The 15,687-nt window shown below is 39.5% G+C and overlaps 1 protein-coding gene across 1 annotated transcript in view; it reads right to left on the reverse strand.

The window, feature by feature from the left end:
- Positions 1 to 499: 499 nt before the first annotated feature.
- The window catches only part of enpp6 (ectonucleotide pyrophosphatase/phosphodiesterase 6), a 29,567-nt gene continuing 14,379 nt past the window's right edge, over positions 500 to 15,687 (reverse strand). Inside the window, exons 4-8 of the mRNA XM_067517980.1 lie at positions 8,399 to 8,540; positions 8,122 to 8,301; positions 5,438 to 5,575; positions 2,204 to 2,327; positions 500 to 1,999 (exon numbers count right to left, since the gene is read on the reverse strand). Of these exons, the coding sequence (XP_067374081.1) occupies positions 1,791 to 1,999; positions 2,204 to 2,327; positions 5,438 to 5,575; positions 8,122 to 8,301; positions 8,399 to 8,540 (793 nt within the window). The 3' untranslated portion in view covers positions 500 to 1,790. The remainder of the gene's footprint in view (positions 2,000 to 2,203; positions 2,328 to 5,437; positions 5,576 to 8,121; positions 8,302 to 8,398; positions 8,541 to 15,687) is intronic.

Here is a 15,687-nt window from a genome sequence, read left to right on the forward strand (position 1 = left end):
TTTTTCTCAGAAAAAGTGGGTGCAGCACATGAATGCATTTCCAGTACTTTATAATGGCGCTAAAAAGCTGTTTCAGAGTGAAAAGTCCTTATTTTGAAGTGTGGTGGTTTCTGACAATTGCAGTAAAAGACTTCAGGAAACCTTCTTATTTAGGTCTAATCAACTCACTACAGCATAGAAAACAGGTTTCATTTAGCTACAGAACATGAATACAATTGCAGTACTTTAAATACGATAAAAAGCGGTTTCAGAGCGAAAAAGCTTTTTTGAAAATGTGTAAAATGTGTAAAATTCTACTAACAAACTGCAATCAAAAATAAGTAAAGTAAGTCAAAACAAATGTCCCACAACAAAGAATGTGAAAAAACTGCTCAGATTCTTCCTTTTTATATTACAGTATTATGTCTTTTCAAAATTCACTGTCTTCGGTGTAAATATTTTATATCAAATAAATACAGACTCAATCCAATAATTATTTGTTTCCCAAAATAAAAACTGCTAGGATCAAAGCAAGTTTATTTTTACAAAACATTTTCACAAATTATGTAAAATACAGGATATTACATATTATCAAAACAGAAATTATCAAACATCTGAATTAAAACCCAGATCATACTGATGTAATTCACAAGAATTCAAGTCCAAGCATAAACAAAGGTGTCTGGAAAGATCAGGGTCTTCAAAACACCCAAACATATTTATGCTTTACTAATTATATTTAAGTATACCTGACATCACCTTCTCTAATAACTATTCTTGTAATATGAAAAAAGGTAAAATCAGCATCTTTACTGCATGAAGTCTGCCCATTAAAGTCTCTCCATTTAAAAATGTTCTTGTGATATCCACAGATGGAGACAATCGGATCAAGAATCAGATGAAAATGTTAGGAAACATGTTAACATTTATAACAAATTAATCCGCAACAGCTTTGTGTGTTGTTATTATGCCATGTGCTACCTTAAATATTTCAAGCTGGAGTTCTATAGAAAGAATAGAAAAGGATTAGGATCCTTAGGATCTACAACTGATGTCTTTCTAACTCGTTGTCTTTTTGGGGGGGCGGGGTGGGGTTTCCATTTATAAAGTTAGGATAAGGTCATGAGACAACTCTCTAGGGCTTTAAGATCAAAATGCCCCTTCTTATTTTCATTTCTTATTCTTGCATTTATTTTGTACAAGGTTTAGTGTTATAAGTAATTTATATTAATTATCATGTTGTAATTTTTTTGGTTAACTTTGTAAAGCTATTATAGTTTCTTTTGAGTACCCTATTTACCCTATACCACCTTATTTAAAATGAAGGTTGCGAAAACTTCTTAGAAGTTTTGGGCTTCTAGATGTAGTTTTTGTAAGAACTACTTCTTACAATGCACCCACTTTGACATTGATAATAAATACATAGTAGAATTAACACTTTTCTGACAGTTTCAACCTAATACAGAAATTATAAATTTGTAAAAGTAAAATTCATGACAGAGCCACTGTTTTAGATTGCATTAAATTGCACAGGTGGTCATAATGTTATGCCTGATCGGTGTATATCAATTATATAATTGATATACACAGATATATATATATATATATATATAAAAAAAAACAGATATATACCCAGTGATAGTGAAAATTGTCTGGAAAATTTGTGGTTTTAATTGGCAAAAGCTCAGGGTTTATGTGAATGTTTTTAAATGGTTAGAGCAAAGAGTAATATAGGTAAAGAGTAATAAAATTGTTTTAAATTTGGATTAATTTCTACAACTGCATTTGTCTCTAAGTGCTGTAAACAACTTTTAAATATTTAGTACCAGCAACACTAACAATCCCAAACATTGTTTGCAGAGGATTGTGGCCTGGGATAGACCATTACAGCTATTCAGGAGGTACTCCACCCGGGACCATGTCCCATTATTAGGCAATGGTTCCACTCCCAAAGTCCAGCACATCAGGTTGTAAATGTCCACCGATCGAATTGGAGCAGCCAGAACATTGCGCTTGAAGTCTGGATAAAAAGGATTTAAATATATTGATATCTATAGTTGAAAGTAATATCTTCATACACTGTAGGGAAATTTAAATTGCAAATTGTAATTAAAAACTAGATACCATGCTAAGTATCAAAATGTTTTTTTTTCTTGCATGCTTAACAGACCACAGATTTATATATGACAGGAATGCTCAAATTAAAATATGGTAAGTTTATTACCAGGTCCTGTTGCTAAAAAGAAGCCTCTCATGTCAAGGAACTCATTGTCATAACCATGCCAGCCATTCTGCCAGGCTGAGGACTCCCCAGAGTCATTTTTCCAGTATGGGAGTCTTGCCTTGTTCTGGAGAGAAAATACATTTACACAAACACAAAATTTAGAACACAGTAGGCAATAAGGATTCATGGATTAATAATAATTTTTGATGAGTGCAAAAATCCAGTACATATATCTATACAGTTAAACATCACATAATATTTTTTTAAATGGATGTTGGTGTTGTTTTGCCAACCACAATTTTAAAGGATAAGAGAGAACAATTCCTCTCTGGAATTTTCTCATAAAGCAAAAATATTTTACATTGTTGCAAAATATTTAGGCGATAACTAAACAACTGTTTTTATTAGGGGGTATGGTGGGTTTATCTAAGAACTAAATCTGAATCTAAAAAACAGAATCTAGAACTGAAAAGAGAGCGAAATAGTGAATTCATGGACAACAAAAGACCAATCATGCTGCCTTAAACATCTTTGAATTTTGAGTGCAAGGAAGAATTGTTTTGTTTGAATATTTAGCAAAAATAAACTTGATAATGTCTGAAAAATGGTGTGATACTGAGTTAACAGAACGTCTCTCTTTTCATGTCAAAGACAAAGTTTTAAGACAGGCAAAGAAAAATTCTGATCTTTAAGCTGTTTTTCAGAGGAAGGAGACCATTTCTCAGAGCATGTCTCGGAAAGCTTAAATTGACTATCTCTAGATGAACAAAAATTATGACATATAAATGCATATGGACACAGAACCCCTGAAGTGTAAATTATTTAAGTTAATTAATTAACACTCCCTTGTCAGAGGACCACACCATGATTCCTTATCAGGATCAAACTCAGGGTTCACCCAGGAGATCTAAGACAATGGAACGAGCAGTCTTCAATCAGTCTTTCTTTCCAAGAACAACTTCCTCAATGTCAAACAGTCTGGCTTCAAGAGGGGTCACTCCGCAGAAACGGCACTCCTGACTGTCGTGGAAACTCTTCGAGCTACAAAAGCCACCGATCAGTCTTCTGTCTTAATCCTACTTGATCTATCTTCAGCCCTTGACACTCTGAACCAACAGATCCTCGTTTCCACACTCTCTGACTTAGGCATCTCTGGATCAGCTCTGGCCTGGCTTCCGTCTTACTTATCACGATGAAACTTCAAGTTATCCTAGCAGGGGCATGTTTCTCACTTCTCACAAAAGCCTCTCTACTGGCGTGCCGAAGGGTTCAGTTCTTGATCCTCTTTTTTTTCTGTCTATACTACATCCCTGGGTTCTGTCATCTACTCATGGCCTTTCCTATCACTGCTATGCTGATGATGCCTGGATGAGAGAAAGACATGTTCAGCTCAACCTCTCCCAGACCAAAGTCCTTGTCTTCCTAGCCAGACCTTTGACGCAACACAACATCAGCATCAACATTGGAACTACAGAGATTGTCGACACTAAGCAGGCCAGAAATCTGAGGGTGCTCATCAATGACCAACGGAGCTTTAAGGACCACATCTCCTAAGTCTGTAGGGCATGTAGATTTGCCCTCTACAACACCAGGAAGATCAGACCCTACCTCACGGAATATACAATCCAATTCATTGTACAGGCGTACAATGCTTGCAGATGATCCAAAACGCGGCAGCACACCTCATTTTTAATCAGCTAAAAAGGACTCATGTCAAACCACTGTTAAGATCTCTACACTGGCTTCCTGTAGCTGCTCGCATCAGGTCTGTCTCTTGCCTACAGTGTGATCATCTCTACAGCTCTTGCTTACCTCAACTCCCTCGTTCAGGTCTACAATCCTCCCCATGCGCTGCGGTCAGCCAGCGAACGACGTCTGGTGACTACCTTGTACTTCACGTGTAAATCGTTTGGGATTAAAGCTAAATGACTAAATGTAAATGTAAATGTAAATCTTAACATGGATAACAGTCTCTCTCCGATATACCCCTACCTTGATGTGAAGCAGACACTGTCATAAAACCATAAACCCTGACCGCGGGAAGAGACTGACTTTATTTTGGGACAATACCAATATCTGTATGAACTAATGTAATAAGCTTCATGAACTCCAAATAATACAATTCCATAAGTGGTGTCTTATATTTGATCCAAGTCCTGGTAAAATCTGATGGAAATTCAGATAAATAAATTGTCGGAAAAATCTATAAATGTATGCTGGAACTACCCAATGCTAATAATGCTCATTATCTCAACTGACCTTTGTCTTAGTTTAGATATTGTAATGTTTTAAATTGTATACTTAATATTTAATTTTAGAGGTATGAAGAGAGTTAATTTCTTACACAAAGTTTTGACTACTAAGAGCTTAGGAGTTATTAGTGTTGTCTATATTATCCTCATATAGACTATATGATTACTTACTCTGCATTCACCTTGTTGTTTTCTCTCCATCTAATTACTTCCTTTTTTTGTAATTTTGTAAACTTAAAGTGTAGCACATTAACACATGATTTTTCTATGCTAGTTTTTTGTTAAAGTTTTTTCAAGTTTTTGATATCAGTTTATTGTTACAAGATCCTGAAAAAGCTTTAATTCTTGCCAAAGTTACATTGTGACCAATTACAGAATTTGGCCTTGTCTATCTGGACAGGAAGACTCCTATAACAATCCTGCCTATGTATCTTTGGTACTCACAAGGAGAGAGCACCACTTCCTCTACTCTGTTGCTGAATGCCGCATGCTGTTGTTCCCCAAACGAGGACTCTGGTCCTTTGTCGTAGCTGGGGACTAAACTAAACATCATGTTATTCTTTGTGAAAGGCTGATGTCCTAGGATGAACCAAATATCAGGACTATTTTTTTGTTCAGAGAGGAGTTTTAACACTTTTTCCTGCATTCACTTTTTATAGATGTACTTATTTAATTTTTAATAACAAAAAATCTATTTATATTTTATTGGCTAAAATGTCTGTCAGTCCTCAAACTATAATAAGGACTGAAAAGCCAGTCAGTCACACAGAAAAAGTTAGGTTTTTCCAGTCACTCCTGAAAACCAAAAGTCTTGTCTCATATTCATCTTTTATATCAAAACCCACATCTTCAGTGCACATTTAAAAACAAAGAATCCTAATTCTAAGAAAATTCCTTGAGATAGACGTAGCTCCAATGTAGCTCAAAGCAACAAAATCAGCAAGTGACGAGAAATGATACAGTAAAAAATGTTTTCTATTACCTGAATAATGAACCAGCCTGGCTCAGCCACCAATGTCAGTGGTGATACAAATTTCCCTCCTTTGTAATGGAATCGTTCAGGGACATTCTGTCTTGCATAGACCAACATATTAGGGACCTGAGACAATGTGTCATACACCTAGTGTATCACACATGCACACACACACACACACACACACACACACATACACACAGAGACAGAAAGTGTGATAATTGAATTCTGTTTGTTCAGTATAAGAAACGACAATTTAACTCAAAATAACGATTAACAAAGAATAATAAACAATTAGGGAGAAGTAAAAATATATTGCTTGCAGGTAGTATGTGACTGTTTGCAACTGCTACAAAATTCTTTACTGTGATTATGTACATAAAAAATATGATTTGTACATAATAAATACATTTTTTAATTTATTATTTGTATTTTTATTATATATATACATTTTTTATACCCTTATAACCACCCTTACCCCACCAAAGTTCCAAATCCAGTCTTACATTAACCAATCCAAAATCCAGAAAAGCAGGCAGGTAAGCATGCAAGGCACTAAATGTATTATCTTTATTATTTTTTCAGGAACAATACAATTAAACATTGTTACAACTAGGTAAACGATAGTTGCATATTTTGTCCATATAGCAAAAAATAATTTCAATCCCTGTCCCACGTTGGACTTTTAAATAAAAAAAGGATAATACAATTTACCTCAGGGTCAACACAGAAAGATATAGACAACAAATTAACCTAAAGTGCATGCAAAAATCTGCTTTTGTCCACGGGTATATCCAGGGGATATTTAGGTTTTTATAACCTCCTTTATGTACAGTAGATTTATATCTAAGTTGACAGTGATGTAGCACAAAAATCCAACAAATCAAATTAAACAAATCAGGTTTCATCTCTCTCTTAAAATTCACACAGTGTGTAAATATGTTTGAATCTCAGACACGTGTAATCTTGCTGAAATGTTCTCCATAATGTGGACTTTTTCCAGTCTCTCTCGCCATTGCAATATGCTGGGAGTCTGAAGCCTTAGCCTCTTGGCTGTTACTGTTTTCCACTCTGTTTTTCACTCTGTACAAAGCACTCTTGAAAACTATACATGGTAACGTTATTAAACTTTTTGGACAGCTGATGCAGCTTGATGAAATGCTTCATATATTACAGTATGGCCTCTATAGTTACAACGTGTTGCCAACAGAACCCCCTCCTTCCACATGTGTGTGCAGGATACCGCTCTGCACACGTATGTGCAATAACATGCAGGTTTGGAACTTCGGGGCACTACAGGCTGAAGTCAACCTACAGCCTTATAAATTTCATGTGTTTCCACTAAATTGTTCAATAATGTTTACACTTCCGAATTTTTTAGTGCTCGTTGTATGCCCACACACAATGATGCTGCAATTGCAATTCCATTAAATGATGCTGCAATTGTAAAATTATTTATTTGGCATCTGTTTTTTACTTCTACATTGTTCAATGCTTTCAGTCCTCCTACACACCTCCTACACATTGTGGCCATTTGTGAATCTGTCAATCATTAAAAAATATTTTCATGTGCTTTCACTTTTAAATAGTTCAGGGCTTCCAATCTCACAGGCCGCAAACAGCTGTCTTTCAGCAATCACATGCATTTTCTTCTAGTTATTCTAGTTATTATTACCTTTCTTCACCACCTTCGTCGCACTCTGGAATGCCATGTATGTTGTTGTGCCATTTCCAGGTGGTCACACTTTGCAGTCAGTTTAGTATTTGTTGAAGCAAAAAGCTACTGACAACTCCAGTCGTTTTTTCCTGTCCTCCAAATTTCCAAGCCTCTCCTCCATCTGTACTGTTCCCCTGAGCTTTTAATCACCCAGCATAGCCCCACCGCTCCTCGTCATTTTTACACATCTATTGTTTGTTCATTTACAAACCTAAGAAAGACTATTTCCTGTTTTAAAAATGTGACGATACACATGGTAAAAGTGCAAAATGGATTTCAATATCAAATCAATAAAATTTTGATTCCCACAACTTCCATTTGTAATTTAGGGATATTTAACTAAGGAGGCAGATATCTGGTAACTAAAATGGGATTTAAACTAGGAGATTCTGTGATTTGATTATGAGATCCAAAAAAAATAAGAAACCAAAGTTTGAAATGTTTAAGAAGGAATAAATATATAGAGAGATTTTTAATTTAAAGGCACAGACAGCCAGGCGCAGGCATTTTCCCCGGCTTTGAAGCTGTGTTACTTCCAGCGTGCAGCTACTTGTCCTACCAATCTGCCCGATGTTTTGTTTTTGCTTTTTGTTGCTCTCTTTTTTTCTCTCTCCCCTTTCCACTCACCCCAAGGCAGATGGCCGCCCACCCTGAGCCTGGTTCTGCTGGAGGTGTCTTTCTTCTTAAAGGGAGTTTTTCCTCTCCACTGTTGCCTATGGGGGTTCTCTCTATACATCTTTATAATCTTGACTTTAGCTAGCACTGTATTGTTCCCTGTCCACTAAAATTCAAAAACACCAGGTCAATTTATTCTGGATTGTGTTTTCAAATATCACCTTGAACCTTGATGTTTTTAGGTGTCCTTACTATATACCTTTTTTCATGTTTCTGTGAATTACTTCATATTAATTCTATATGACAACCTTAATAAAGTAAATAATCATGACAGAGCAGAAAACACACATTCTGGTCCCACCTCATGGTACTTATTATCTCTGGGCCACAGACTGACCACTGATCCTCTGTCCATCATCTTGAAGATGTCTGACATGTTGATATATTTATCCAACTCTATGACCTTTTCCATCCACTGGATCTTTGTCATCCCATGGTCTGAAAATAGCATAATGTTCAGCTGATTCACCATATTCCTCTCCTGCAAGCATATAACAAGCAACAGAAAATGAAGTACGTGAAAAAGGTATAGCAGTAGTAGCTGTAAAATCATTAAAGACATCTGTGGTAATACCAACTTTGATTATGCTGTTGAGTGTCTGCATAGCGAGATCCAGTTGCTCCACGGCTCTTCTGACATGATGAGAGTCTGGGCCGAAGTGATGACCCTCTACATCTATTTTCTCATAATATATAGCTGCCATGTCTGCTTGTCCTGACCTAAACACGTGCAAGTGTGCACGCACAGACGCAGAGGTATTTGCTGAGTTATGAGATCAACTGTACTTAAATCTAAATAAAATACAATGAAACAAGCTCTTGTCTTCAATTTAGTAAATAAATAGCACTGGATTTAAAACACTGCAGAGGAACAGCACCTTAATTAAGACCTAGACTAAAGGCTAAAAATGCCATCATTTATTCAGTATTTCCGATAATTTTTTCGTGCCTATTTCCAAGCAACAACAAAAAAGCAGATTTAAACTCAATTGGGGTTTGCCTTAACAAATAATTTTAAGAATTTTGCCTCCTGAATGTCCTATTCCTGGTTAAAGGTTAAAAACATACAATGAACAGAAATAAAAACAGCACAAAAAGTATTCAATAAAACCAATAAAACAGATAATAATAAGTGACGGACAGATAAAATTATGTCAACAATTAAGATTGTGTCAAAGGCCAGTGAAAACAAGTAAATGATCTGCACTTATATTGCACTTTTCTACCTATTGACACTCAAAGAGCTTTACACTGGTTTTAATTCACCCATTCGGACTCACAATCCCACACTCACTCACACTGATGGGGAAGCTGCTATGCGGCAGGCCAACACTCACCTGCTCTTGTGATAGTTCATTTGTGTATATCACCTGTGTGCTTAGTGTCATGAACGTTTGTTTATAATATTATATACAAATCGGGGGATGTTGAGCTAAGTGTGGGAGACTGTTTTGACAGAGATGGTTGTTCATGATGCATGTATTTATCAGAGACTTTCATTTATTGGAGACTTTTCCGTACATCAGTTTGTACTGACCTGCGTCAGCCTGGCTTCCCAGAGTCTGACACTGGGTTTGAAACTGTGTTTTTAATTTAGTGGTGGGACTGGCTGTGATGGAAAATCAAGAATGATTAAATGATTGCATTTTACTTAGCGTTTTATCTAGTTATAATGACAACTTGAACTGAGTGTACTTTTGAAGGATGTTTAAAATGTTGTTCAAACTTTGTCTCATATATATGTTTTGTCTTCAAATTTTTGCAGAACTGCTACAAGGTCAGTTATTGTCTAACAGCAGGCTATCCCACAGTGTAGTGACCCAGAGTTACTCCATACCTCAGAAGTGCTTATCATGTGCTTGAAAAGGGCAGGGAGCAGTAACCTGAGGGTGGAGAATGTTCTGCTTCTCTCCTTGAAGTACATTGAAAGAAAAACCCTAAAAGACATCCTGGATGTTGAAGCTTCTTTACTGATTACACTTGAGGTGTCTAAGACCAGATATTGTCATTTTTGGTATGACCCTGCAAAACTGTTTTGTTGTATGGATAAAGCGATTCAAAAAGAGACAGTCTACACGTCTTACAAAGCCGTTAGAAAACATCTTTTTCTCTCTCCTAATCCGAGCGCTGTGCAGTTTGGGTTGTCTTCCCACAACTGTCTGTCTATGCCGAGAATCACCAGACACATTGACTACTAAAAACTAAATGGTAATGATAGACACGTTTTAATTTAAGTATGCAGGATGTGTGTGTGTATTGAACAAAATTTATGTACTGTTTTATCTGACATATATTTATATTTTATAGATAACCGCATCTACGATGAGGTGACAGCGCGAAGTGCTTTTACAGATAATGGTGAAGCAGTAGTTCCCAACACACCACCACAACCAGCTCCACCACATGTGTATAATGTAATTGTTGACCACCAGCATTATGATAAGCAGGAGGCATATTCAGGGTACAGAAGGGGGTGTGTGGAAGAGGAACTCCCCTGTCGCTTAAATGCTAGTCTACTTGCACAGGAATCAACCGATAGAGTTGGTTACATGCCCACACCATACGGCCGTACGACCGGACGACAATTACTGCAGAAGTTGTTGATGTTATGAGAGCTGTTTTCAGCCTGTGCATCTATGAGATGATATGGGCATCCAAAAGAACAATGTTTCATGGATGCATGGCTGAAGATGAACAAACAGGTCGCCACACATGCCACAATACTTCTACCAAGAGTGAATATGACAAGGTTCGCTGGAAAAAAGCATCTATTCAGAGATTCTTTTGACCAGGTATTAGAACATGTTTATGTTGAAATAACTGATAACAATAGGATTGACTTTGAGGGGTAGCGGAGGCTATTCTCTCTAAATTGTTTCAAATAATTGCTTTGTATGAGTGTGTAATTTTCCCCACTCAGCGAGACACCTGTTGAGCTAGAGCTGATCCAGAGATGCCCAAGTCAGAGAATGTGGACAAGAGTATCTGATGGTTCACAGTTTCAAAGGCTGATGATAGATCAAGTAGAATTAAGACAAATGATTGACCTGTGGCTTTTGCAGCTCGAAGATATTCCACAACAGTCAGGAGTGCTGCTTCCGTGGAATAACCCCTAAACTGGTTGACATTGAGGAGGTTGTTCTTGGAAAGGAAGTCTGGGAGTTGGTTGAAGACTGCTCGTTCCATAGTCTTGGCCAGAAAAGGAAGGAGGGAGACAGGTCTGTAGTTCTCCACTACAGAGGGATCAAGAGAAGGCTTCTTGAGCAGTGGGGTAAGCAACGCCTGCTTGAAAGAGGTTGGAAAAGTCCCTGTTTTGAGAGATGTGTTGATGACTTGTGTAATAGCTGGCATTAGTGCAGGTGCAACTGCTCGAAGAAGAGTGGAAGGGATTGGATCCAGAGTGCAGGTGGTCGGATGATTAGAGAGGAGGAGGGTGGATACGTCATCCTCAGTCAGAATTGCAAATGATGAGAGAAATGCAGTGTTGGAAGAGGTTAGATGGATGTCATCATCTGGAGGAGAGAACTGTGAGCTGATGGCTGCCACCTTGTTGGTCAAAAAAGTTGGCAAAGTTGTCAGCAGTGAGAGAGGTAGATGGCGGAGGTGAAGGTGGGTAGATGAGTGATTTGAAAGTGGAGAACAGCTTTCTGGTGTCCGTGGTGTTGCTGAGCTTCTCCTGGTAGTAATTGATCTTTGCCCTGGTGACACTGTGAGAAAAAGGTCCAAGGAGATTCTGATACTCAGCAAGGGCAGATGGAGTCTTGGATTTGCGCCACTTCCTCTCAGCACTCCTGAGCGTGGTGCGTTGTTCACGGATCCCATCAGTAAGTCACGGATTAGAAAGTGAGAGATGGGCGGGTCTCGCAGACATAGGACAGAGACAATCCAGACATGATGAAAGTGTATTGCAAAGGCTGTCTGTGGCTGCATCTGCATCGCTGTGTTGGGGGCAGAGTTGCGGAGACCAGCGAGGAGAATCGATCCAGGTTGAGTGCCATCTTCTGGGAAGTGGGACAGCAACATGTCCAGTTCATCGCAGAAGTTCCCCAGCTGGCCCGGTGGTCGATATATCACAATCACCTGGACTGCAATCGGTGCTGTGATCCTAACGGCATGATATTCCAGAGAAGACAGATTTCTGAGTGGTGCTGTCGAGGAAAACTTCCAGGTGTCATTGATGAGAAGTCCAGTCCCACCCACCCGGCCTGATGAGCGAGGAGTGTGAGAGAATGAAAAATTGGTGGAGAGTGCAGCTGGGGTGGCTGTGTTCTGTGGCATGATCCAGGTTTCTGTCAGTGCAAGCAGGTGAACAGCTGAGTGTGTAGCAAAAGCTGGAATGAAGTCGGCCTTGTTCACTGCAGACTGGCAGTTCCACAGGGCAAGAGAAAAAGAGGCTGGTGACAAAGTGGTCTGGGTGAGAGTGTGCAGGTGAGAAACATGTCGTCCCCTAGTAGGGCGCCATGTCCTACGTCTGCGGAGGAGAACAGGGATCTGCTGAAAACACATAGTAAGAAAAAGAAAAGGCTTTTCGGAGTAGAAAGGGTTAATGTAGAGCAAAGTAGAGAAATAGAAGTAGAAGAAGTTTGAAATAAACTACCTAGTGTCCTCGTTCGGTGGACTCGCGCAGGTAGACTCGCTTGTCTTTACACCGTCGTAATAACATTACTCTTATTCACAGCATTCACAGTATTGTAATGAATGTTGTGTCAGCATTCACAGTAGATTAAATATTAATACACTAACAAATTATAGTACAAAATCAAAACTAGTACCAAGGTCAGATTAGTCTATACATAGCTATAATGAGCATCATTATCATTTGATGGCGCTGTGCCTTCATCAAACAGTTGTCCAATTATTTGTGATCTTTTACCGGAATGTAACTAGACTTGAACAACACCAAACATTATATAATCCCTTATGGGAACTCACTCATATCAAAATCTCTTGGCATCAACCTGAGTTGGATCTGATACGGACTTCATTAGTGTTTCCTTGGAGAAGAGTTTTGATAGTTTACACTATTAAAGTCAGAGATTCTGTGTCTGTGAATTTAGATGTCCCAAGAAAACAGTCTTTGTTCAACTAGAGCAGGGGTCTCAAACTCAAATTACCTGGGGGCCGCAGGAGGAAGAGTCTCGGTGTGACTGGGCCACAGCAGGTATTTCACAAAAAAAGCTTTGTTAAAAAAATCTAATCTTTTTAAACATCACTACTAACAGTTTAACTTCAATGAGTTCTTCTGAACATGAACATGAACGGTTCTTCTGCACATGGCTTCTCTTGCCTACTTCTTGCTGCCAGAGACCTGGCAGCGCTTCCTCTCTCACAGCTGAGCCACATTTGGCTTGAGGGAGGAAGTAGTTGAGACTCTCAGTATGGCTTGAAGATGATTGTCAGTAAGTCTGGACCAGTACTTGGACTTATTGAAGTTCAAGTTTGAGAAAAACATTTCGCACAAATATGTGCTCACAAAAAAGCACATGGTCCGCTTGAATATTCTGGAAAGCTCAGGGGAGCCAGGCGTCAATTCTCTGAAAAATTGCCCAAGCTTATCTGCTTTTCCACTCTCCTCCCTGAACTTGGCTTTGAGGTCAGAGTTGCACTGCAGATCAATGAGCTAAATTTGAAGCACAGGAGGGGCATCTTGCACATTAAAGAAGAGGGGGTCATGTCTTTCATGATGACATTGAACATCATAACATTTGTAGATGATATAAAGTATCAGGATAGCGAGCGCAAAAAAACTGATTGCTACCGGGCTCTTAATTATCAGCTGGGACAGTGGGACACCATTATTTATTTATTATATACAAACAATGGGATAATGCAGCCGCAAGGGGGCACAAGCCAGTGTCTTCTTGTGCCAGTCCCAAGTCTGGATAAATGCAGAGGGTTGTGGCAGGACGGGCATCCGACATAAAACACATGCTAAATCAAACATGCGAATCGTGACAATGACTTCCATACCGGATCGGTCGGGGCCCGGGTTAACAACGACCGCCACCGGTGCTGTTGACCTACAAGGTACCGTTGGAAATTGGACTACTGTTGGTCGAAGATGAAGAAGAAGAGGAGGAAGGTGTGTTCATAGGCAGAGAGAGAAGAGGAAAGCTAAGAATGTAGGACTGACAGTAGGGACTTTGAATGTTGGTACTATCACAGGGAAGGCTAGAGAGTTGATCGACATGATGCAGTGAAGGAAGGTGGACATACTGTGTGTCCAGGAGACCAGGTGGAAAGGTAGCAAGGCTAGCAGTTTAGGAGCAGGGTTCAAGTTGTTCTACCATGGGTCAGACAAATGGAGTAGGAGTTATCCTGAAAGAGGAGTTGGTGAGGAATGTTCTAGAGGTGATTAGAGTATCAGACAGGTTGATGAGTCTGAAGCTGGAAATTGAAGGGGTGATGTTCAATGTTGTGAGTGGTTATGCCCCACAGGTATAATGTGAGTTAGAAGAGAAGGAGAAATTCTGGAGTGAGTTAGATGAAGTGATGCAGAGTATCCCCAGAGGTGAGAGAGTGGTGATTGGTGCAGTTTTCAATGGACATGTAGGTGAAGGGAACAGAGGTGATGAGACTGTTATGGCCAGGTTTGGTCTTCAGGACAGGAATGCAGAAGGTCAGATGGTGGTTGACTTTGGAAAGAGCATGGAAATGGCTGTAGTGAACACTTTCTTCCAGAAGAGGCAGGAACATAGGGTGACGTACAAGAGCGGCGGTAGAAGCACTCAGGTAGACTACATCTTGGGTAAACGCTGTAATCTGAAAGAGATCAGTGACTGTAAAGCATCGGTAGGGAAGAGTGTAGCCAGACACAGGATGGTGGTGTGTAAAATGATGCTGGTGGTGAGGAAGATGAAGAGGACTAAGGCAGAGCAGAGCACGAAGTGGTGGAAGTTGAAAAAGGAAGAATGTTGTGTAGTTTTCAGGGAGGAGCTGAGACAGAATCTGGGTGGTTTGGAGATGCTTCCAGATGACTGGACTACTGCAGCTAATTTGATCAGGGAGACAGGTAGGAGGGTACTCGGTGTGTCATCTGGAAAGAGGAAAGCGGACAAGGAGACTTGGTGGTGGAACGAGGAAGTTCAGGAGTGTATCCAGAGAAAGAGGTTAGCTAAGAAGCAGTGGGACACTGAGAGGACTGAAGAGAGTGGACAGTAGTACAGGGAGATGCAGCGTAAGATGAAGGTAGAGGTGGCAAAGGCCAAACAAAGAGCATATGAGGACTTGTATGTTAGGTTGGACACTAAAGAGGGAGAGGGGGATTTGTTCAGGTTGGCCAGACAAAGAGATAGAGATGGGAAGGATGTGCAGCTGGTTAGTGTGATTAAAGATAAGGATGGAAATGTATTGACAGGTGCCAGGAGTGTGATGGGAAGATGGAAGGAGAACTTTGAAGAGTTGATGAACGAGGAAAATGAAAGGGAACGAAGAGTAGAAGAGGTGACTGGTGTGGAGCAGGAAGTAGCAAAGATTAGTAAGAGTGAAGTGAGGAGGGCGTTGAAGAGGATGAAGAGTGGAAAGGCAGTTGGTCCTGATGACAAACCTGTGGAGGTATGGAAGTGTCTAGGAGAGGTGGCAGAGTTTCTGACTAGTTTGTTTAACAAGATCTTGGAGAGTGAGAAGAAGTGTACTGTTGACAATTGTTAGGGAGATGAACAGAGCTGTGGCAACTACAGAGGAATTAAAGCTGATGAGCCAAACAATGAAGTTGTGGGAAAGAGTAGCGGAAGCTAGGGTGAGGGATGAGGTGAGCATTTGTGAGCAGCAATATGGTTTCATGCCTAGAAAGAGTCCAACAGATGCAGTATTTGCTTTGAGGATGCTGATGGAGAAGTACAGAGAAGGTCATAGTGAGTTGCATTGT

The sequence above is a fragment of the Channa argus genome, chromosome 10 (assembly GCF_033026475.1).
Source record: "Channa argus isolate prfri chromosome 10, Channa argus male v1.0, whole genome shotgun sequence".
NCBI lineage: Eukaryota > Metazoa > Chordata > Actinopteri > Anabantiformes > Channidae > Channa > Channa argus.